Consider the following 24770-nt stretch of genomic DNA (forward strand, 5'->3'; position numbering starts at 1 on the left):
TGTGCCATGTTGGCTAATAGGTCATACTTGAGATAATTTCTAAGATACATACACATTCACGTGCAACATACACTGTGTAAGGAGGCTGTGACAGAGACAGATGTAATGAATTCAGTGAGAAAATCAAATGTCATTCATATATATGATTGTATGTGTGTTGTGTGTGTGTATATATATATACACACACACACACACATATACATATATATTAAATAAAAATAGCTACACGAGTGGATATATGTGTGTGAATAGATGTGTATATAACTAGGCAAAAGTGAAAAAAATACAGGCAACTGGCAACTATTCAGGAATTAGTTACATAGTTTGGATGCCTTATTTAATTTTATTTTACCTGCTAAGTTACTGCACTGGAAACCCTGGTGGTGTAGTGGTTAATTGCTACAGCTGCTAACCAAAAGGTCAGCAGTTCGAATCCACCAGGCATTCCTTGGAAACTCTATGGAGCAGTTCTACTCTGTCCTATAGGGTTGCTATGAGTTGGAATCAACTCAATGGCAATGGGTTTGGTTTTTGTTTTTTTTTAAGTTATTGCACTGGTTTTCTTTCCTTATTTAGTGAATGGTTCCGACAATGGAGTTAACAGTCAGGGCAGTTTGGCCCCTTTAGCGATCTTTTGGGAGAAAGAAACTATGAAGAGAAGTTCAAACTAATACACGAAATGTGGTTTTATATTATTTATGGATTTCAATAAACTCTGCTTTCCCTGTACCCCCTTTGCAGATAACCATGAGTAATTATGTTCAGGTAATTTTGACCTTGAAAAGACAACATCTAGAATGTTGCATGTATTTCTTGTAACCTATGTAGGAAGGGTGTGGATAAACAGAAGAAAATCTAAAACACAAAGACAGGAACCAAGAATGTTCTAAGGAAAAACTTAGGGAGAGAAAGAAGCTGCTAAGTCTAAGAGGTTATTCTAGTGGAGACCTATAAATACACTCAAGGTAGCAATAGAAACACAGGAAGAAAATGATTCACAGAACTTGGGAAAGCTAAGACCAGCCATTTCCAGGTAAGAAAGGAAAGGTTTAGGGTAAACATTAGGAATAAGGAATTAAGAGGAAGTGTAATTGAGAATAGACTGCTAAACAAGGCCTGGAAGTGGTGGTTGTTCAGATATTTAAAAAGTGAGAATAATGAAAACGGAACTGTGACCCAGAGCACAATCTCCTTAAAGAGGAAAAGGATAGTCAAAACACAGGATTTAATTAAAACAAGCACACCTTCCTTTTCTATATGCAATCCCAACCATAATAAAACTAGGAGTATTCCAGTCAGCAAATCAATTCAAGACTTCTGGTTGCCTAGCACTGTGCTGTTTACTAAAGAGATCAGTTCTTTATCCTCATGGAGCTCAATGTGTGATCCTCTTGAGAAAATCATATGCAGAACAGTACAAAATTGAGAACTGCCCTGGTGGCACAGTGGTTAAGTGCTTGGCTGCTGACCAAAAGGCCAGCAGTTCAAATCCACCAGCCACTCCTTAGAAACCCTATGGGGCAGCTCTACTCTGTCCTGTAGGGTTGCTGTGAGTCAGAATCAACTCCACAGCAACAGGTTTGTGTGGTTCTGATGAGAAATACAAGGAACAGAGATAACAAGAGCACTGGGTCTTTTGCATCAGCACTGTACTCCGAGTGGCAGATGCTGTTAGACATTAAAAACCCATTGCCGTCATTATCAACCTGAATATTTCTCCCTAGAGATGTGTACATGTTTCCTCAGTTTTTACAAGCTGCCTTCCTAGCCCACTTCTAGCTGGCAAATTTTCCTCAACCAAAACTGACATGCCTCCTTGCAAATAGGTAGGCCACCTCTTCTATCTGATGACCATGAATATTGGTAGGGCTCCAGTCAAATAGAGAGAAGGAGGTGACAGAAAAACCTGGCTTTGAGATTTTTTTCCAACTAGGTCACTCCTAGCTTACTGCTTGTACAACATTCATACTATGAGAAATATGAGACAGTCAAAGGTATGGTATGACCCCAGGAAACTTGTGAATAGTTCGGAAGACTGAAGAAAAACAGGTGAAATGACAACTATCAAAGAAATGCCATGAAGCTATCTTTGATAGAGTTCTTAGTGACACTTTGAAATCCTTGAAGAGACTGTTCCTGTATATTTAACTGTATATCCCTTCAACACCTAGGAAATGGACCTTACCCATAGTGCTGTTGTTGTTGTTAACTGCTGTTAAGTTGCCCCCAACTCATGGTGACCCCATGCACAACGGAATTAAATGCCACCTGGTCCTGTGCCATCCCCATGATCAGCTGTCGATTGAGCCTTGTAATCCATTGGGTTTTCATTTCCAGAGGCTACTTTTCAGTAGATTGATAGGCCTTTCTTCCTAGATTTCCAGGCCTGTTTTCCTAGCCTATCTAGGAAGCTCTGCTGAAACCTGTTCAGCATCATAGCAACATCCGAGCCTCCACTGTCAGACAGATGGTTGGCTGGGCATGAGGTGCCTTGGCCAGGAACTGAATCATGGTCCCTCACGTGGAAGGTGAGAATTCTACCACTGAACCACCAATGCCTCACTTGCCCCAAGTAGACACTTGTTTCATGTTTGTTGAAGTCAAGTGGTATTGGGAACCAGCCACAAAAGCTATAGAAATTCAAAATAGAGGGAGATTGTTGTTTCTAGAAGCCTACTTACAAAATATTTATTAAAACAATTAACGGTGGAATTAGGAGATTGCAGTGTGTGAGAATAGGGGACTTTGATTTTTTTTTATACAGCGTTTTAATTTTATAGACATTTATTGTTTTATATTTAAAAATCACAGCTTTCTAGAACCTTTCTAAAGGAAAGGGTAGGGAACTATTCATGGATCTAGAGGACAGAAAGGGTGGGGATGACTACGGAGAGAGGAGAATTCCCTGAATTGGGGAGAGAATTTTGGAGGAGAGAAAAGACTGTTGAACAGCTGCTTTGAGGACTTTGAGTCAGTAGATGAGTGAGAGGACTTCTAGAAAGCTCTGCTGTGTTAAGCGATTCTTATATTTCCTTGTCATTTGAGACTGCTAAAGACATATTACTTTAAAAAAAAAAGCTACACACTGTGTGGAAAAGTATAGAGCACGCCCTTCTTTAGTTTTATCCCAAATTAGCAAATGATCAGGGGTTATTTTATAAAATTAGCTGATTGCTTCACCATGGAAGGATTAGTAGTGGAAAGTTCTAGTGGGGAAGGGGTGTTTAAGCTAGCAAGGCTGGATGGCTAGAGGCAGTGCACGAGGCCAACAGGGCAAGGATGGGGCTGAGGATCCTTCCTATCAAGGTGGTTGGCTCAGTGTTGGAGGATCAAAGTGAGGACCAAGAGCTGGGGATTATTTGGCTGAAGGAATGGGGCTAAAGCACAGAAGACACAAGAGGTCCCCAAAGCATACTTCACTGACTTCAGAATTTGGTGTTAGGATGTTCCTGGCATAAGACTCAGAATTTGATTTCTAACTTCCTCTTGTGAGCAATGATAGAGATTTGTTTCCTTTAATTATCACGCCTTTCAGCAGAGGCATAAAGAGGAGGTGACTTCTGGTGTATTCCGATATTGCTAACTGTAATAATTAGCTTCAAAATCTTCTATTTTTATTGTTTCTGTATTTTATCTTCAAAGAACAGAAACTTTATTTGAATTTATTACATGAATGGAATGTAACTGTTTCACTTCCATTTCTGGTTCTATTTTACTCATCCCCTTCCCTTCTCTGGAACTTACGGACATGGGGAGGGAAAGATTCCATACACAGAGTGATTCCAGACAAACATCCAAAACTGAAGTAAAAAGAGGTGGTGACCATCTCTGACTAGTATTGCCTGAACACAGCACTCTATGGTGCAAATGTTTTACATTCGCCTACTAACCTAATGCTTGGCAGTTCAAACTCACCCAGTAGCATGCAGAAGAAAGGCCTGGTGATCTGTAAAGATTACCTCCAAGAAAATCCTATGGAGCAGTTCTACTTTGTAACAAATGGGGTCACCATGAGTCAGAATTGACTTGACAGCAACAGATTTGGTCTGGTTTATAACCATTGAAGTTCTTTCCTCCCATTTTGTTGTTAACCCTGCCTTGGTAGAAGTTTTCCAAAGGCTCACAGTTGTTCTTCCTTTTTACTGTCTTCCTTACTCCCTATTTAAGAGGAGTAAGTAAAAAAGGGAGAACTTTGAACTGCAGGTAGTTCATTTATTATCTATACCTAGCTTTATTCCACAATGGGTTTCTGATGGCTTACAAACATGCATTTAAAACTGTAAGAAAAATAAAGCAATTAAAAAATATGAAAAGTTGGGAAACTTGAGCTAGACTTTCGAGAATCAAGCAAGTCTAATTGAATACAACTATGTACCTTGCACCATGCCAGGCCCTATAAGAAAATACAAATGAAATATAAGATATGGTTTCCACCGTTAAAGGCCATTACACATAATTGGGAAGATGAGACAAACATCTGTGAAAGGCAGTATGGAAGAGTGGTTAGGAGCATTGGCTCTTGAGCCAAACTGTCTGGTTGTCAATCTCTGCCACTTACTGTATTTGTGGCTTTGGACAATTTATTTAACCTCTCTCTGTTTCTGTTTGCCCATTTGTAAGTGAGAATAATAATACCTTACTCAGTGGGTTTCTGTGAGGATTAACTTGGATAAAACATAGTAAGCACTTAGCCGTATGCCTAGCACAAGACAAGTGCTCAATTTTAAAGGTAGGTATTATTTTTGTTGTAATAATTATATGAAGCAGATCACAACTACATTTTTAACTGCTTGTGACCATCTGCAAATGAGATTCAGAGAAAGGAGAGAAGGCGATGTGCACCTAGGGCAGTCAGGGGTGGCTTCATGGTATAGGTGACACTTGAGCTACATCTTGAAGGGTGAGACTTTAAATGGACAAGGGAGGAAGGTAAAGGCATGCCAATCAAATAGGCAGTAAAATAGAGTATAATAAATGGCAAGAGCAGGGGGATTTGTGGCCAAGAAAAATTAATAGTCCAAAAGAACCACATAGGGCTTTGGAAGATCAATAGTGTGACACGAATCTGATCAGTAATCTGTGGATAGCTTTCAGTTTCATTTTCTCAACTAGGCATTAAAAAAAATTTTTTTTTTTTTAGGCATTAAACCTTGATAATTCCATTTTCTGAAGGATTAAAGGATCCTTGTGGGATTATTTTAAACATCATTTCTGGAGTCAGATTCTGCAGACAGCCAACAAGACTTATCAAAGTGAATGGCACCTGTGTTAAAACCACAGCCACATTTTAAATCACACTATTATGTTCAGAAAACACACCAGTATTTTCTTCAGTCACCATATAATACCTGGATCAATCTTCAGATACACGATAGGAATTGCCGTGGTTGTATTGATGCATTTCTCCTCCGAACCTGTACAGCAGGATTTGACTAGCAAGTCATTCCTAGTACCACGGTTGTGATCTTATCAGTGAGGGATTCACAAATACTTTTGATGATGCAGAAAGGGCAAAAGATTTCTGTTTCCAATCAAATGCTCTCAAATGACAAAGGTGGCCTCATTTAGAGGAAGCAAGGGTTACTCCATGTTTTAATTTTACTTTTCTCTTGTCTGACTGCTAGGCTAGGCCTTAACACTTAATTTCATGTCATTTAAAACCAAATAAATAGCTTTCAAACATAACAGAATTTTTTTTTAATTTAGATATGAATCAAATATATCATTTTTCAATTGCTATGATTACACAGGTTGGCTGCTCTACAAACCTATATTTCTAGATCAATAAGGAAATGTTAAAAATGAAGTCATTTAATCTTAAAGTACTTATGGAAGTAGTGTGTTTTTTCCTTCACCTAACACAACGTAGAGAATCATGTGCATTTAATTTTGAACTATTAATTCAATCCAAATGAATTCTTGTGCAACCATAAGCACACTTGCATTCACACACATGCACACAGACACACACACACGTAATATTTGCTTACATCAACTCTCCTGACATCTCAGTTTCCTGAGTATGAGTTGGACTTGCTAGTGTAATGAGTTAATATCCAAGGACTTTGTCTTTTCCCCTGGGGAACTTTTGAAAATCCTTTTGTCAAACTGAGATATGGAAAGCACTGGGTCAAGGAAAGCAGGGCCATAAGCCAAGATCAGCAGAGCCAACATAAGCAGCCAGGGGCCAACGGGGCAGAGAGGAAATAGGGTTCAGTGCAAGGTAGGGTACATAGGCAGGAAACCCACTCTGCAGTAAACAGTCAGAGGTTAGGGGATACACAGGAACTGGGACTCCAAGCACAGCAGGCAGGCAGACTCAGACACAAAACACCAGGGCCAAGGGACCTTGGAGCTGAAGCCAAAACCCACCCTAAGCAGAGAAACTTATATTGTCTTCCTTTCGCAAAGAGAACCAATGACTGGTACTCCAGGGTTAGGACTCCAAATGAAGCAACTTGTCCACCTAGAAAATCCTAACATTCACTATTTTAGGCCAGCTACTTAAAATACAAGAATATCAGACCTGAAAGGGTCCCTAGAGATTCCCCCAGCTGACTCTATCATTTTTCAGAAGAAGAAACTGAGGCCCGCTGGAGAAGTGGGCTTGCCAAGAAGAAAAAAAAAAAAAATCATACACTGAGTTAGTGGAAGAGCTGAGGCTACAACTTATGTGTCCTGACCCTAGTGTTCTTTCCGTGGAATTTTGCTTCCTTACCCTTCAGTGGGTGATACGACTGAAAAAACTAGGGTCTTCAGACACTGAGCCAACTCTCTTAGTCTTCTAGTGCTGCTATAACAGAAATACCACAAGTGGATGGTTTTAACAAAGAGAAATTCATTCTCACACCTTAAAGTAAGCTAGAAATCCAAATTCAGGGTGTCAGCTCCGGGGGAAGGCTTTTTCTCTCTGTCAGCTTCTCATCAATCTTCCCCCAGACTAGGAGCTTCTCTGCTCAGGGAACCCATGTCCAAAGAATGCCCTTTGCTCCCAGCACTGCTTTCTTGGTGGTATGAGGTTCCCAACGCTCTGCTTGCTTCCCTTTCCTTTTATCTCTTGAGATAAAAGGTGGTGCAGACCACACCCCAAGGAAACTCTCTCAGGGATGTGACCTGAGTGAGGGTGTTACATCCCACCCTAATCCTCTTTAACCACAGGCAGAGATTATGATTTGTAACACATAGGAAAATCACAAAATGGAGGACAACCACACAATACTGGGAATCATGGCCTAACCAAGTTGACACATATTTTGGGGGGACACAATTCGATCCATTACACCAACCAATCCCTAGTCTAAGGAGATGAAAGAGGAGAAAGTAAGCAAGATTTATCAGCATGATATGTAGTCACAATTAGGGGTTCTGCTCATTCACCCTTGATCAAATTCAGTAACAGAAACTTTTGTTCGTTGGGAATTGAGGCTACTAGATGGCTCAACTAGGTAGCTCTTGTTAAGTCTGAACAATTCCTCAGGTGGAATTTTGCACCACTTATACCTCTGAGTCAATTGTAGACCAAAGCAACCATATCACTGTTGCTATCTCATCTTACTTTGAGGCCTGCTGCTGTACTACTTGCCTCTAGCAAAGGCAAATAACTATAGGCATGTTTCCCACCATTACCCCAAAAGGTTGTTCTGGCTTCACATGCATTGTAAAACAAGCAACAGTAGAAAGTTTGAGGGTTATTCATTCTCTCTCTCCCTTTCTCTCTCTCTCACACACATACAATTTTAACCATTTCTAAATAATTATTCTAATCTACAGGTACTCAGGAGTCCTGGGAGGTATAAACGACTGCTAAACAAAAGGTTGAAGTTTCGAGTTCACATAGAGGCACCTCAAAAGAAAGGCCTGGTAATCTACTTCCAAAAAATCAGCCATTAAAACCCTGTGGAGCACCATTCTACACTGAAACACATGAGGTCACCATGAGTAGGCATCTACTCCACAGTAACTGGTTGTTGGTTGAAGGGCACTCAAGGATCTTTTCCCAGTCTTCTTCTTTCCCAGATCAGTTAGCTTTTGTACCCACGTTTTTCTCACGCAAAGTCCTATAATTTTTTTTAGTAGAAAACCATACTTTTCTACAATCCCCACCATCTGGGACAACTAACTCATGTCTCTCTGCCTCATCAACTTTTTATCTCCCTTTGGGTTTTACTCAAAGAAATATATTCTTTCTTCATGCCTCCAGCTTCATAATATCTTGCTCTCAGCTATAATTTAGATTTTACCTCAATAGCTGTATCATTTAATTTAGAAAGAAAGCAATGGGGAGAGGCCTCTTCTTTAGAAAGGAGGGAAAAAAAGCTGCACAGAATCACCCTGAAATATCAGGCTGCTCTCTTTTCCTGGTGTATGAAAATGGAGAGGCACCACAGTCTCTAGTAGATTGAACACTGACTAGATATCAGAAGACATGAAGTATTTCTTCAACCTTGAAGCTGGCTCATTCTTTGACCTGGAGAAAGTCAGTTGATTTCTGTCTAAGCCTGTTTCACTTTCAGTGATCCATTCAGTTTGAGACTTGAATATCAGAGAAAGTGAGGATCCTACTGTTTTCACCAGTATAGCTTTGGCTGCAAATGGGTGCTTAACATATCTGATTAGACTGATAAGAAAGGCCAGTGTGAGAAAGGAGGCACTATCTCTGACAAAACCACAGTTATTTTGTCTTATATATGTTTATAAATAAATAAATGTGTGTGTGTGTGTGTATGTGTGTGTGTGTGTGTGGAGCCCTGGTGGTGCAGTGGAAACTCTGGTGGCATAGTGGTTAAGTGCTACAGCTGCTAGCAAAAGGGTCAGCAATTTGAATCCACCAGGTGCTCCTTGGAAATTCTATGGGGCAGCTCCACTCTGTCCTGTGGGGTCACTATGAGTCGGAATCAACTTGACGGCAACGGGTTTGGTTTTATATATATATATATATATGGGTTTAGTTTATATATATATATGGGTTTAGTTTATATATATATATGGGTTTAGTTTATATATATATATATATAATTTTCAGAATGAGGGAATGTATGTTTCTCTACATCCCAGGCAAACCATATACGAGGATCAGTAGTTTTTAACTTTTTTCCTCTTAACACACCTGACAAATGACATTCACCTCAGGAGACATTCTTATAGGTGTTCCCCATGTGCAAGTTATAACTCCACCCCTTACTTCCCACTCAAGGAAAAGTATACTGGAATGCATATGAGTAAGAGTGACATTAATATAATGATGACCTAAGCACTGCTCTAGTTTTTTGAGGAGCTAATTCATAAACTTGGGTACATTATTAACAACGAACTTCTTAAAGCATATCTCACAACTGAGCGTAACATGCCCCTGTGTCTCATGTACCCTAACACTGACCTACTGGACTGGAGCAAGTGGTTTAGGGCACTCTCAGCACCTAGTGTACAGAAAAACAAAAGTTGTGTATCTTAATTGTGGATTTCCTTCTTATGGAAGGAATAAAACTCTAGAATGTTGAAGCTAAAAACTTAGGAACATAAAGCACAGCGGGAAAGTAAATGGCTTCACAATTAGCATCACAACTATCTAATCCTCTTATCAACTCATTCTGTGAGCCCGGGGAAGAAATGAAAACCTCTGTTTATGTTAGCAGGAACAGGAATAGAAATTCTAGGTGCAACTCCTCGGCCAGAATGGTGAAAATGAAAGTTAAGTTGGTCATTCGGGACAAAGATATACAGTGTATAGATTCCTGCGGCAGACCTTCGGACATGTAGTCAATATGGTAAACAGAATTGATGTGTTAAAGACCCACCTCTCTAAACACAGAAAAATGCTGGTCAAAATACAGTAAGATGCTGAGCCTAGCTTGAAAGCAAGTAAAGGAAATTCCCAGGTTCCGGGAATGAAATGGGAATGCAAAGCCAGGGAAGGGAGTATAAATTCCAGCTGGATACCTCCTGGGTATATTGGAACCAGATATGGACCTTAGGTGTCTAAGGCCTTGGGCTCCAGCTCAGACAATAAGGCCACACCCATTACACACCCATTGCTGACAAGTTGAATCCGACTCATAGTGACCCTATAGGACAAAGTAGAACTGCCACATTGGACTTCCAAGGACTGGCTGGTGGATTCAAACTGGCAACTTTTTTGGTTAGCAGCCAAGCTTTTAACCATTGCACCACCGGGGTTCCAATAAGGCCACCAAAACCAAAAACCAAACCTGTTGCCCTTGAGTCAATTCTGACTCATAGCGACATTATACAAGGCCATAGACCTGTGTAAAGCATAGAGCTAGAACTGACATCTCAGCAAAAATTTAGAAACTCTGAAAGGTTTTAAAGTCTATGAAATAGGATCTATAAAACTACTCATTAGCCCAGGGAAGCAGCCAGGAAATTCACATTCTGTCCAGAGCCATGACCATGAATAGAAAGAGACAGGAGAAATCAGAACTCAACCTGTACCAAGCGTGGGTGCGGACTCTAAATTTACACAACCCACATGGGGCACAAACCTTCAAGCTAAGAAATTAACATAAAAACTGGTTCCCAACCAGTGAAACTTGTAGAGTTTTGGCAGAGGCAAACTTGAAAGCACTCTAAGGGAATGACTCCACAGCCCTCAGCACCTGGGACTCCCACAGAAAGCAATCCCTGTTGTAGATGAAAACACAGTACTAACATTACAAACCTCACAAGAAAATTAACCACCATGAGGGTGCTTCCACTGACACATATAGGAAAAAAATTGCATCACAAGAAATAGAGATAATAGAACAATTTAAAAGATGTTAAAAGAGGTTCGTTGGAAACTGTTCAAAGAGAAAAACAAAGAATGAAAAAAGAAAACCATGTGGCAAGAATTAGGACATCGATGGTTATCTGTGGCCTTTATAGAATTCATAGCCCGTAAAAAAAAAAAAATTTTTTTTTTAATATGATGAGGACAAAGCTAAATAACCAAAACCAAACCAAACCCATTGCTATCCAGTCGATTCTGACTCATAGCAACCCTATAGGACACAGTAGAACTGCCCCATAGAGTTTCCAAGGAGTGCCTGGTGGATTCAAACTGCTGACCTTTCGGTTAGCAGCCATAGCACTTAACCACTACACCACCAGGGTTTCCAAAGCTAAATAAAGGAATTGAAAATCGTATCGTTGCCTATGACAGTGAGAAATGCTTTAAAAGTCTTGGTAGATAAAGAGATTAAGATATGTGGCCAAAATAAAATAGATTTTATCTATTTCCAGGTAGAAACCCCAGGTTCTTGATTGGCATGACTCATAAAAAAAAAAAAAAAACTTTTTTTTTTGACTCATACTGGCCAATAAATAAGAGACTGAAGTGGGAGAATAGGAAAGGCACCTGTGTTTCATTGTCCGAGGAAAGGAACCAGTCAGAGCTGCTGTTGCCAAGACTTCTCGCCAAGGGTGGACAGGCCAGTTACTTTTAAAGGGGTTTACAAGTAGCGACTCCGTAAAAATTACATCAGCAACATTCTTAATCATACTAAGTAAGCACAATGTGGTTTACATAAAAGCAGAATTCAAATGCAAAGCTGGGGGTGGGGGTGGGGGTGGGGGGAGGAAGCCCAGCAAAGAAAATAGGGTTTTTAGTATAGTACTGTTAGGGCTGTCTCACCACAATTACCAATTCAGGTAATTTAGTCTCTGGTTTTTTTAAAGTTTATCTCAGAGCAATTATATGGGTTCGAGATGCAAAAAAAAAAAAAATTCTCAGAGGCCTGGCTGGAGACGTATCCATAGACCATTCAATGGCAAGTGTGATGCATTCAGCTCTGAAAACACAAGGATTGAGATTTCTTAGAACCTGTGTACAACATGCATTGTACTTCTTTTGCTTATTGTTCATCACCTATTCCCACCCCCCCAGATGTAAAATTCCTGAGGCCAGGAATTTTTTTCCTAACTGATGTGTAGTGTCCATCATACAATTCACCCATCGCAAATGTACTCTTCAATGGTTATTAGTAAATTTACACAGTTGTACAGCCATCAGCACAATACAGCTTGAGAATACTTCCATCATTCCCCAGTAGTTTTCTCTTAAAGGTTTTCAGTCAGTCCCTGCTCCCATCCAGACCCAAGTAACTACTGATATATTTTCTGTTTCTATAGTAATAACCTTTTCTAAAAATTTCATATCAATAGAACCATACAATATGTAGCCTTTTGTGTCTGATTTCTTTCCTTTAGAATAATGGTTTTGAGGTTTACTCACATTGTAGCATGTATCAGTTCCTTTTTATTCTGAGTAGAATTCCACTGTATGGATATATTACAGTTTATGTGCACAGGACCGGGCAACAGTTTGTTCTGTTATACATAAGGTCGCCATGAGTCAGGGCTGACTCAATAGCAGCTAACAACAACAACAACATGCATTTACCTATTAATGGAAATTTGAGTTGTTTCCAGTTTGGGGCTATTACAAATAAACAAATCTGTCACCATCAAATGGATTCTGACTCATAGCAACCCTATAAGACAGAGAGAAACTGCCCCATAGGGTTTCCAAGGAGCAGCTGGTGGATTTGAGCTGCCGACATTTTGGTTAGCAGTTGAGCTCTTAAGTTACAAGTAAAGTTGCTATGAATATTCATGTACAAGTCTTTGTATGGACATATACTTTGATATAAAATGACTGGATTATATGGTAGGTATATATTTCATTTTTTTTAAAGAAAGCTATAGATTAATTTTTACTTCCTAAAATTTTATATAAATTATAAAGTTGTTTTTTTTGTTTTTTGATCTGGCTTCTTTCACTCAGCATAATTGTTTTGAGATTCATTCATGTTGTAGTGTATCAGTTCTTCATTCCTTTGTATGGCTGAATAACATGCCATCATGTGGGTATACCACATTTTGTTTATTCATTCACCTACTAATGGATATTTAAACTATTTCCAGTTTTGAGTTATCAAAAGTAAAGCTGCTTTGAACATTCACTTACAAGTCTTTGTATGGACATATGTTTTGTTGACTGTCTAGACTTAAGAAAGTGATAGAGAAAATGTTAAGAATGCAGAATAAAACTAAAGATGATTCATATCTATAGCCATTACCTTGTGAATAGCACAAAAAAACTGAGAAAATAATCTTCTGGTATTCAAAAACACTATCCAGTTCAGCAAAGTTGCTCACATAATTGAAGAGTGAGTAGAGTTCTGATATTTGTCTGTTGTTTCACTTTCATCTCATCATTAATATAAATGAAAATATCAACTAACATTCATATTGGAACTACACTTGTTTGTCATTTGCAGACATAGGTTGGCAACAGATAAAAATTTCAGCAAAAATCAACGAAAGCACTCTATGAAAATCAATTTTTTTATAAGGAATTCACAGTAATGAATATTCTGTATTTTATTATTATTTGTAACTTGTGTGGTACACATATTTTATATCAGTATAGTTTATGATAAACTTGTGTATGTAATTATATGCATATGTTTTTTTCCAGAAAGCTGATTGTTAAATATTTATGAACACACCCCTGATGTATATCTTCTTTATTTAGAAATGGAAGGAATTGTAAGATGTGGATCCTATCCACCTCTGGAAACCCTGGTGGCATGGTAGTTAAGTGCTATGGCTGCTAACCAAGAGGTCGGCAGTTTGAATCTGCCAGGCGCTCCTTGGAAACTCTATGGGGCAGTTCTACTCCGTCCTATAGGGTCACTATAAGTTGGAATCGACGTGACGGCAGTGGGTTGGGTCTTATCCATCTATCTCCAACTCCCACTCCCTTCCTAACCCCACCTTGACACAAACACATACATACTTGTGTACATAGGCACACAAACCCCACTGCGATTATCATCATCAAAACCTCCCCTACACTTGGTTTTGTTACCTCATAATCTGATTTTGAAAAGTTTAGTCTTTGACACCCGAGAAAACCTAATGTGATATACGTGTCTGAGCTCTCTTCAGAGACTCTCAAACACATTGATAATCTGAGTTTATCCAGTTCAGGACAAGTGCCCAGGAAATATATTGCTATAAAGATTTGAACCTGTTGAAATTTCTAGATTTTTAAGGTCTCTAAGCACGCTTCTCCAATGTAGATGCCCACAGAGCTCTGTGAGAAAGGGAATTGAAGGAATGCTAGGACAATGGAGATCCAATCCTCTCCATGTATGCCACTTTCCAGCAAACCTCACTTACCTCATTACCTACCACCCTTTCTTTTTATTTTGATAGTTTTCAACCTACACTGCTATCCCTTTTAGATGCAAATATGAGTTGGCCATCCCTATTAGTAAGGCATACAGTAATACAGGAATGACTGAAAATGTCTGGAGGCAAAGCAGTACAGTAGCACACAGATGCAAATGGTAGATAAGAGCTTACACACAAGCCAAACTTTAGCAATGCCTGAAGAGATTCTGTTTCAGGTTATTTGCCCAATCAATGCAGAGATCCCACCCACGCGTTCTGGAAGAGGAGAGGCCCACTCCCTGGCACACATTGAGCCTCACTATCTGGATCAAGAGCTGATTGTTTTGGGACTCTCCTCAGAGTGTTGCGTATGATGGTTGGCTGATTTTCCTGTTTCTACCATTGGCAAAGGGCTTCAGCATATTTATTCAGCATTTGTATAAACTAGACCACCGAAATATCTGTATCTCTTGCATTTATTTAGCAAGAATGTATCTGATGGGAGAGTAAAAAAAGTTCCAGGAGAGATTGCTGCAGTAGTCAGTACACAGTATGGACAGCCAAGGAAAGGCAAATGCTGTCATTTTTGATAGACCACCTTGAGGAGGGCACTTTTTGTACATTGCTATAATTGTCTTTTTTCATTAAAATTAACCCAGGCCTGTGCGCCCACTTGGTACCCATAGGAATCACTAAAAGGTATTTTATTTGATATATTCCTTCAATATAGCCCAAAGGAATGGAATGGCAACCAGAATTTATATGTTCACCAAACCCTTTAGCATATACTATCTTATCTGAGGCAATTATTGTTATTATTACCCTCATTACATGTATGAGAAATCAGTTTCCAAAAGGCTAGGTAATCTGCTCAGGGCCAGACCATCTGCTGGTCCGTGATAGATCCAAAACTAGGGTTCAAGTCTATTGACTCCTAGTCCAGTATACTTTCCATTGTACCAGGCTGCCTTTTACTTTTACACAAGTTTATATGACAGAACACATATTCAAAGCAACAATGAATAACCTTGTCTTAGATTTGTGTTAGATACATATGACAGACTCTTGGCATCAAAGGTTTTGACAATTACTGGGTGCTTTCAAATGTCGATGACATGTCATTTTGCTGAGGTATAAATTCGCACCAGAATGAGACTGATATTTGGCAACAAGTCACATATTAGTGGGTAAGCCCAGCCTGTTACCCGTATAAATATATGGGTAATATAAAACATTTTTATGTTTTCTCAATCTCTGTTTTTTCTTAGTGTAGACCCTAACTCCCATTAAAGTTGTTTCTTTGTAACAATAGTTCTCAAAGAAACCCATCTACTGGTTCTAATGATTAAAATGAAAGGATCTCAGGAAGTAATGGTTCTTAGAACGTGGAAGTTTAGGATCAATTTAAGAATAGAATAGAGAATTGGTCCATGGCTTACAGCAACGATGGGAACAAGTTCATCATGTACTCTGCAAGAAACAATATTTGTGAAATCGTATTATTTAGCACTCCAGCCAGGAGTCCCTGGATGGTACAAATGGTTAAGCTCTGGGCTACTGACTGAAAGGTTGGTGGTTCAAACCCACACAGAGGTGCCTGGCAATCTGCTTCCAAAAAGTCATAGCCATGAATACTCTATGGAGCGCAGTTTTACGCTGAAACACATGGGGTAGCTATGGGTCAGAATTGACTTGATGGCAACTAGTAGTGCTCCAGCCGGGGCAAAAATTTCGTGTTATAGAGAAAATGATATGATATATATATATATACATACAATTTATGAATTGAGCAATTCCTGTAGGTGTCAGAAATGTCAAGATTGTTCTCTACCATTCTTCTCTTATTGATCTTTTTTTTTTTTGCAAGAAGAAAATAAAATCAATGCCAGCAAAAAACAATTTCTTATGTATTTGATGAGTAATTTACAGTTAAACAAAGGTTTTAGCTATAATCACAAAGATTCATAATAAAAAGTGCTCAAGTGTTGCCTAGAATTATTTAAGTACTGTAAGTGACATAAAGAATGTATAAGAGTTGGTTAAATTGAATTTTCCCTGTATATATACTTTTTATGGGTATTTTTGTAATAAAAAATCTCCCTTTGGTTTGTATTATCCAATTTTTCTTAGAATAGAATAAACATATTTCCCTGTGCAATCTTAATAGTAGTAGCAACCCTATTATGATGTTTTTTCACCAATCAGAAATTAACTTATACTTTTGATTAATGGTAGCTTCAAAGACAAGTACAAGTAGAACGTAAGCAGTAATTAATACTCTCAAAAGAGAAAAATAAAAAGTGATCCTGTCTATTTGATTCTTTCATATTAGTTCCTGGGAGGAAGGCAATAAAAATAAGCAGTTCTAAAAATCGAGGAACATTATTTTTTAGAAGCCTTGAATTTTAAAATTTCCCAGAAGCCCTCATAACTATTTAAAACTGTTCTCATGTACAATGCAAAGATGATTGGAAGAGGAGTTGAAAAATGGGTCATTTCTGAGTTTTCCTTTGGATGTTAAATGGCCCCTTCCTGTCTCTCAGTGATAACCAGGAGCCATTTGCTCATTTACTTTTCTCTGTCATTCTCAGGAAAACCCTTGAACATACCTTGCAAAGCATTCTTTGGATTCAGTGGAGAGTCTGGACCAATGATCTACTGGATGAAAGGGGAGAAGTTTATTGAAGAACTGGCAGGTCACATTAGAGAAGGTGAAATAAGGTACAGGACTTGAATTGCTTATTTTTTCTTTGCTGTCTTTGTAGTTAAGAAATGAAATGTCCTAGAAGCACTTCTACTCAGTGCTTTAATTGCAACTCCAAATCGTTCCATTCTCTCAAAGCTTCTCTTGTGGAGTGAGTGAAGCTGACTGCCCTAAGAAATGCAAAGGTATAGGCTCCCACTATAAGGAGGTTTTTCTCATGTTCTGAGAATATTCCGTCAAGGTTTAATGACCCCATAAAGTTGCCTAAGCAAACTCCTTTGAGTTTCTAAAGTTTAGGTCATTGCTGTTTCACTCGGTCACAGCAAAAGTACAAAATTTGCAGGTGACTCCTCAGACCACTAGGCAAATGCTCATTCATTCCCTGAGGACAGCCTTCATATGTCATAGGTGTAAAGCTGTGGTGGCAGTAGTAAGTGGATACTCAGCCAAAATAACTGTTGACTCTTGTTGAATAGTGTTTATTTTTCCCAGTAGCCATGGCTCATCCTGAATATGACTGATTCTTCACTTTAGCTCCTCCCTAGACATCTTTTCACTCCATTGTATATAGATACCTCTCTGGTGTATTATTAACTCTGCTGGTTTTCTAATCCTATGTAGTACCTTTTCATTTGTAAAAAGGAGGAATAGGTCATCTTTCCTTCCTCACTTAGCCTGCTGAATTGCCCTTTGAGAAGAAATGTAAACAAGGTAAGAAAATAAACAGTTTTCAAATGTGTTAAGAATCTATTTGCAAAAAAAAGAAATAATGCTGGAATCTTCCCAGATTTATTGAAAAAACTGATCTATACATTCAGGAAGCTCAGTGAACTCCAAATAGGATAAATGAAAAGAAATCCATAAACAAACATAAAATAGTAAAAACGCCAAAAGCCAAAGAGGAGAAAAACTTGAAAGCAGCAAAAGAAAAATGGTTTGTCGCTTATCAAGGGAACCCCAATAAGATTAACACTAGCTTCTCATCAGAAACAATGGGGGCCATAAGGCAGTGGGAAAACATATTTCAGAGGTTCAAAGAAAAAAACTGTCAACCAAGCTATCTTTCAAAATGAAGGCAAAATAAAACATTTCCAGATAAACAAATAGTGGGAGAATTTTCTTTTTTGCTAGCAGACATGTCTTACAAGAAATAATGAAGGAAATTCTTCAGGCTGAAAGCAAGTGACTACAGGTGGTTATTCAGATTCACACACACAGAGCACCAGCAAAGGTAGTTATATAATTATATTAAAAAAAAAGCATAAATGCATATTTCTTTTTCTATCATCTCTTAATTGATTTAAAAAACCAATTGTATAAAACAAATATGTATATACTTATATGGTTGGGCCTATACCAAGTAGAAATGTAATGTATTTGCCAATAACAGCACAAAGGTGATGCACAGGAGCAGAGCTGTACCAGGCTAAGGAAATGACTCTAGATGGTAACTCAGAGCCCCAGGAGCAAATGAAGAGATTCAGAAATGATACATAAAGAGGCTAATATAATAAAAGCTATAAATATGTTCCTGTTCCTCTTCTCTCAGCTACTTTAAAATACATAAAATTACATAAACTAAAACTTATAACGATGTAACATTGGGTTGGTAAATTTTACAGATGTAATATGTGCAACAATAATACCAGAAAAGGAGGAAAGGTAATAGAGCTATACAGGAATAACCTCTTGATATCTCACTAGAATTAAATTAGTATCAATCTGAAGCTTATTCTATTAAATTAAGATGTATATGGTAAACTCTTGTTTCGGTTATATCTAGCAATACTATAACAGAAGTACCACAAGTGGGTGGCTTTAACAAACAGAAATTTATTTTCTCACAGATAGGAAGCTCTAAGTCCAAATTCAGGGTGCCAGCCCTAGGGGAGAGCTTTCTCTCACTCAGCTCATGAGGAAGGTCCTTGTCTCTTCTGAGCTTCTGCTCCTGGGTGATCTTCATGTGGTTTGGCACGTGTCTTCCCCCATCTCTTTTCTCGCTTGCTTGTTTAATCTCTTTCATATCTCAAAAGAGATTAATTTAAGACACATCCTATGCTAATCCTATCTCATTAGCATAACAAAGACAACCCGTTCACAAATGGGATTATAACCACAGGGACAGAGATTAGAATTTACAACACGTATTTTACGGGGACACAGTTCAATCCATAACATTCCACCTTTGGCCCTCCAAAATTCATGTCCTTGCCACATGTAAAACACATTCACCCCATCACATCGTCCCAAAAATTTTAAATCAACCCCAAGTCCAAAATCTTATCATCTGAATCATCTAAATCAATTATGGATGAGACTTTAGGCATAGTCCACCTTGGGGCAAAATTCCTCTTCATTTGAGAACCTGTGAAATCTAAAATACAAGCTATTTGCTTTCAAAGTACAATGGCGGAACAGTCACAAGCTGTACTTTTCCATTACAAATGGGAGAAATTGGAGGGAAAGAAGGGATGACAGGCACAAAGCAAGTTCAAAACCCAGCAGAACACATTACATTAGCTCTCATGGCTTGAAAATGATCCTTTCTTCTCTCAGACTATCTGGGCAATGGCACCACTCTCCAGACTCTGGGTATTAGCCATGCCCCCTGGATTCTGGGTTGAGGCTCCTCAGTCCTGGGCTTCATCTCCACCTTCCAGGCCCTCTGGAATGGCAACTCTGCTCCCTCGGCTTTAGGCTGCCCCAATCTCCTAGTCCCTCTGAGTGGTGACCCCACTACCTTGGCCCCAGCAGGCCCCATCCTTCTGCCCCTTGGGCATGGCAGCCCTGCCCCCTCAGTTTTGGGTGGCAACCCCAACCCCTAGCACACCTTGATGGCAACCCCATACTCCAGAACCAAGTTGGTGAAGATCCGACTCTTTGAAACCTATGTTGATGTGGCTCCAACCTTTGAGATCCAGGAGACTGTGGCCTCACCCTTTGAAACCTAGAAAGCCCTGCTTCCCATGCTTCTTCCAGCAGTTCTGATGATCTCCAAGCTGCTCCAGGAATGGTCCTTTTCTTGGAGGACAACAGATGTAGCTCCTTTGGCTTATTTCTTGCCTGTAGAATTACAGGAGGCAGATAGCATTCTTTTCGTTCTTTCTCTGTCCCCTTCAGTCTAAGCTGAGGGGTTTTCTGCTATGGTAGTTGGTCGGATCCAGTTTGTATAACAGAATTTTCTAAATCTTTAAATTTTATTTTCATTTTACACAGTTGAATGTTAAGTCCATCCCTTTCCTCTCACATTTTACTATAAGCAGCAAGGAGAAACTACATAGCAGGATACAAGATCACTATATAAAAATCAATTCAATTTGTATACAATTGAAAAATCAGAAAATGAAATTTAAAAAATCTATTTACAATAGCATCAAAAAGAATAAAATACTTGGGAATAAAGTCGACCGACTTGTACACTAAAAACTACAAAACTTGCTGAAATAAATTAAAGACTTAAATAAATGGAAAGTTATTCCATGTTCACAGGTCAGAAGACTTAATGTTCTCAAAATGGTAATACTTCCCAAAGTAACCTACGATTTCAATGCAATCGCAATCAGAATCCAAGCTGGCTTCTTTGTAGAAACTGACAAGCTGATTATAAAATTTGTATGTAATTTCAGGGGACTCAGAATAACTAAAACAACACTAAAAAAGAAGAACAAATTTGAAGGACTCACACTTCCAAATTTCAAAATTTAATACAAAGCTGCAATTATCAAAACAGTGTGCTACCTGCATAAGCATAGACATATACACCAATGGAATAGAATCAAGAGTCCAGAAATGATTTTGACAAGGGTGCCAAGACTATTCAACGGTGGAAAGAATAATCTCTTCAACAAATGGTATTGGGGACAACTGGGTATCCACAAGCAAAAGAATGAAGTTGGACCCCTATCTCAAACCATGGACAAAAATTAACTAAAAATGGATCAAAGACCAAATTATAGAAACTAGAGCCATGAAATGCTTAAGTGTTTATAAAACTATACAACACAAGGGTAAATTAAATGTAAAGAAAACACAGGGGTAAATTTTAATTTGATTTTGATCTTGGCAACAGATTCTAAGATAGAACATCCTAAGTATGAGTGACAAAAGAAGAAATAGATAAATTGGATTTCATCACAATTAAAAATGTTGATGTATCAAAGGACACTATAAAGAAAGTGAAAGCAAAACTCACAGAATAGGAGAAAATATTTACAAATCATGTATTTGATAAGGGATTCATAACTAGAATATGTGAAGAGCTCTTAGAAGTCAATAATAAAAGGACACAAACCTCAATTAAAAAATGAGCAAAAGACTTCAATAGACATTTCTCCAAAGAAGATATGCAAATAGCCAAAAAGCACATGAAAAGATCCTTGGCATCATTGTTCATCAGGGAAATGCAAATAAAAACCATAGTATGATATTATTTCATACCAGCTAGAATGGGAATAGTAATAATAATAAAACAGATGATAACAAGTGTTGATGAGGATGTGGAAAAATTGAAACTCTAACACATTGCTGGAGGGGATGTAAAATGGTGCTGCCACTTTGGAAAACAACCTGGCAGTTTATATGACTCAGTGATTCCACACCTAGATATATTCCCAAGTGAAGTCAAAACATATACATATATCCACACGAAAACTTGCACATGGGTGTTTATAGCAGCATCATTCATAAAAAACAAAAGGTAAAGATAACCCAAATGTCCATCAACTGTAGAATAGATAAATACTATGTGGCATATCCATAGGAATGAACTATTATTTGATCATGAAAATTAGTTAAGTACTGAAACACCCTGAAACATTGAAACATTCTCAGTGAAAGAAGCCAGTGACAAAGGATTACACATCTAATTCCATTTATATGAAATGACTAGAACAGAGAAATCTATAGAGCACAGAAAGTAGATCAGTAGTTGCTTAAGGCTGGAGGGTATGGATGGCGTGACAAAGTATATAAGGTTTTTTTTTTTTTTTTTTGGTAGTAAAATGCATATAACATAAAATTTACAATTTTAACCATTTTAAAAATGTACAATTCAGAGGTATTTTGTACATTCGCAATGCTGTGCAACTACCACCACTATCTAGTTCCAGAATATCACACCAAAAGGAAACCTTGTACGCATTAAGGAGTCTGGAGTTTCTTTTTTTTATTGTAATAAAATACATATAATATAAAATTTGTCATTTTAACCATTTTTACAGGTACAGTTCAGGGGCATTAATTGCATCCACAATGTTGAGCAACCAACACCACTATTTCTAAAAATTTTCATCACCCCAAAGAGAAACTCAGTACTCACTAGCCAATAAGTCACTCTTCTCACCTCTGAAAAGCCCCTGGTAAAGTCTAATCTTCTTTCACTCCCAATGAATTTGCCTATCCTAATTATTTCATCTTTTTTTTTTAATTATTTCATATAAGTGGGATCATGAAGTATTTATCCTTTTGTGTCTGACTTATTTCACTCAGCATAATGTTTTCAAGGCTTATGCATGTCATAGCATGTATCTCTTTACAACTGAAATATATTCCACTGTATGGATAGACCATGTTTTGTTTATCCATTCATCTGTTGATGGACATGTTGTTTCCACATTTTGGCTATTGTGAATAGTGCTGCAATGGTGTACAAGTATTTGGTTGAGTCCCTGCTTTCAAGTATTTTGGGTATATACTTAGGTGTGGATTGCTGGGTCATATGCTAAGTTTTATGTTTACCTTTTTTTTTTTTTTTTTTTTTTTTTGAGGTCACTCTTTGGTCCTTGCTTTATTTTTTTTCTTTCTTTCTTTTATTATTATACTTTAGATGAAGGTTTACAGAACAAACTAGCTTCTCATTAAACAATTAGTACACATATTGTTTTGTGACATTGGTTACCAACCCCATGACATGTCAACAGTCTCCACTTCTTGATCATGAGTTCCCTATTACCAGTTTTCCTGTCCTCTCCTGCTTTCTAGTCCTTGTCCCTGGGCTTGTGTGCCCCTTTAGTCTCATTTTGTTTTATGGGCCTGTCTAATCATTGGCTGAAGGGTGAACCTCAGGAACGACTTCATTACTGAGCTAAAAACATGTCTAGGAGCCATACTCTCAGGATTTCTCCAGTCTCTGTCAGGCCAGTAAGTCTGGTCTTTTTTTAGAGTTGGAATTTTATTCTACATTTTTCTCCAGCTCTGTTTGTGGCCCTGTGTTAGAAGCTTATATTCTTTTTTTTTTTACGAGGAGGGGAGGGAGGGAGGGTGGGAGAGGTTTTTTACTGATTAATTAGTAAATAAGAACTGCTTTAGGTGAAGGGAAGGACAATACTCAATACATGGAAGGTCAGCTCAACTGGACTGGACCAAAAGCAAAGAAGTTTCCGGGATAAAATGAATGCTTCAAAGGTCAGTGGAGCAAGGGCGGGGGTTTTGGGACCATGGTTTAAGGGGACTTCTAAGTCAATTGGCAAAATAATTCTATTATGAAAACATCCTGCATCCCACTTTGAAATGTGGCGTCTGGGGTCTTAAATGCTAACAAGCAGCCATCTAAGAGGCATCAATTGGTCTCAACCCACCTGGATCAAAGGAGAATGAAGAACACCAAGGTCACACGACAACTAAGAGCCCAAGAGACAGAAAGGGCCACATGAACCAGAGACCTACATCATCCTGAGACCAGAAGAACTAGTTGGTGCCTGGCCACAATCAACGACTGCCCTGACAGGGAGCGCAACAGAGAACCCCTGAGGGAGCAGGAGATCAGTGGGATGCAGACCCCAAATTCACATAAAAAGACCATACTTAATGGTCTGACTGAGACTAGAGGAATCCCGGCGGTCATGGTCCCCAAACCTTCTCTTGGCACAGGACAGGAACCATCCCCGAAGACAACTCATCAGACATGAAAGGGACTGGACGGTGGGTAGGTGAGAGATGCTGATGAAGAGTGAGCTAATTATATCAAGTGGTCACTTGAGACTGTGTTGGCATCTCCTGTCTGGAGGGGGGGGTTGGAGGATAGAGAGAGAAGCTGGCAAAATTGTCACGAAAGGAGAGACTGGAAGGGCTGACTCATTAGGGGGAGAGCAAGTGGGAGTACGGAGTAAGGTGTATATAAACTTATATGTGACAGTCTGACTTGATTTGTAAATGTTCACCTGAAGCTCAATAAAAGTTAATAAAAAAAAAAGAATATGTTTACCTTTTTGAGGAACCATCAAACTGTTTTCCACAGTGGCTGCACCATTTTGCATTCTCACAAGTAATACATGAGGGTTCCTGGAGTTTCTTTCTAAAGTGATAAAAATGTTCTAAAACTGATTATGGTGATGGTTGTACGTGTCTGTGAATATACTAAAAACCATTGAATTGTACACTTTACATGGGTGAATTGTATATTGTATGAATTATACAATAATGCTGTTAAAAAAAAAAAACCTTTGAGTTGATTGCCTGCCATAGAGCAGTTGTGGAGAAAAGAAAATGAAAAACTAATATTCTGCTTACAGATAACTCTTCACTACTAATTCCCCCACCGCACATCTGTCAGTTTGTCATACTGTGGGGGCTTGTGTGTTGCTGTGGTGCTGGAAGCTATGCCACCATTATTTCAAATACCAGCAAGATCACCTGTGGTGAACAGGTTTCAGCTGAGCATCCAGACTAAGACAGACTAGGAAGAAGGACGCACCAGTCTACTTCTGAAAACAATCAGCCAGTGAAAACCTTATGAATAGCAGCGGAACATTGTCTGATATAGTGCTGGAAGATGAGCCGCCAGGTTGGAAGGCACTCAAAAGATGACTGGGGAAGAGCTGCCTCCTCAAAGTAGAGTTGACCTTAATGACATGGATGGAGTCAAGCTTTTGGGACCTTCATTTGCTGATGT

General features: G+C 38.6%; 1 protein-coding gene across 1 annotated transcript in view; it reads left to right on the forward strand.

Annotated features, from left to right (window-relative positions):
* Positions 1-24770, forward strand: part of IL1RAPL2 (interleukin 1 receptor accessory protein like 2) — a 602004-nt gene that overhangs the window by 526689 nt on the left and 50545 nt on the right. Inside the window, exon 5 of the mRNA XM_003414874.3 lies at positions 16770-16899. Within this exon, the coding sequence (XP_003414922.1) occupies positions 16770-16899 (130 nt within the window). The remainder of the gene's footprint in view (positions 1-16769; positions 16900-24770) is intronic.

This window comes from Loxodonta africana, chromosome X (genome assembly GCF_030014295.1).
Source record: "Loxodonta africana isolate mLoxAfr1 chromosome X, mLoxAfr1.hap2, whole genome shotgun sequence".
NCBI lineage: Eukaryota > Metazoa > Chordata > Mammalia > Proboscidea > Elephantidae > Loxodonta > Loxodonta africana.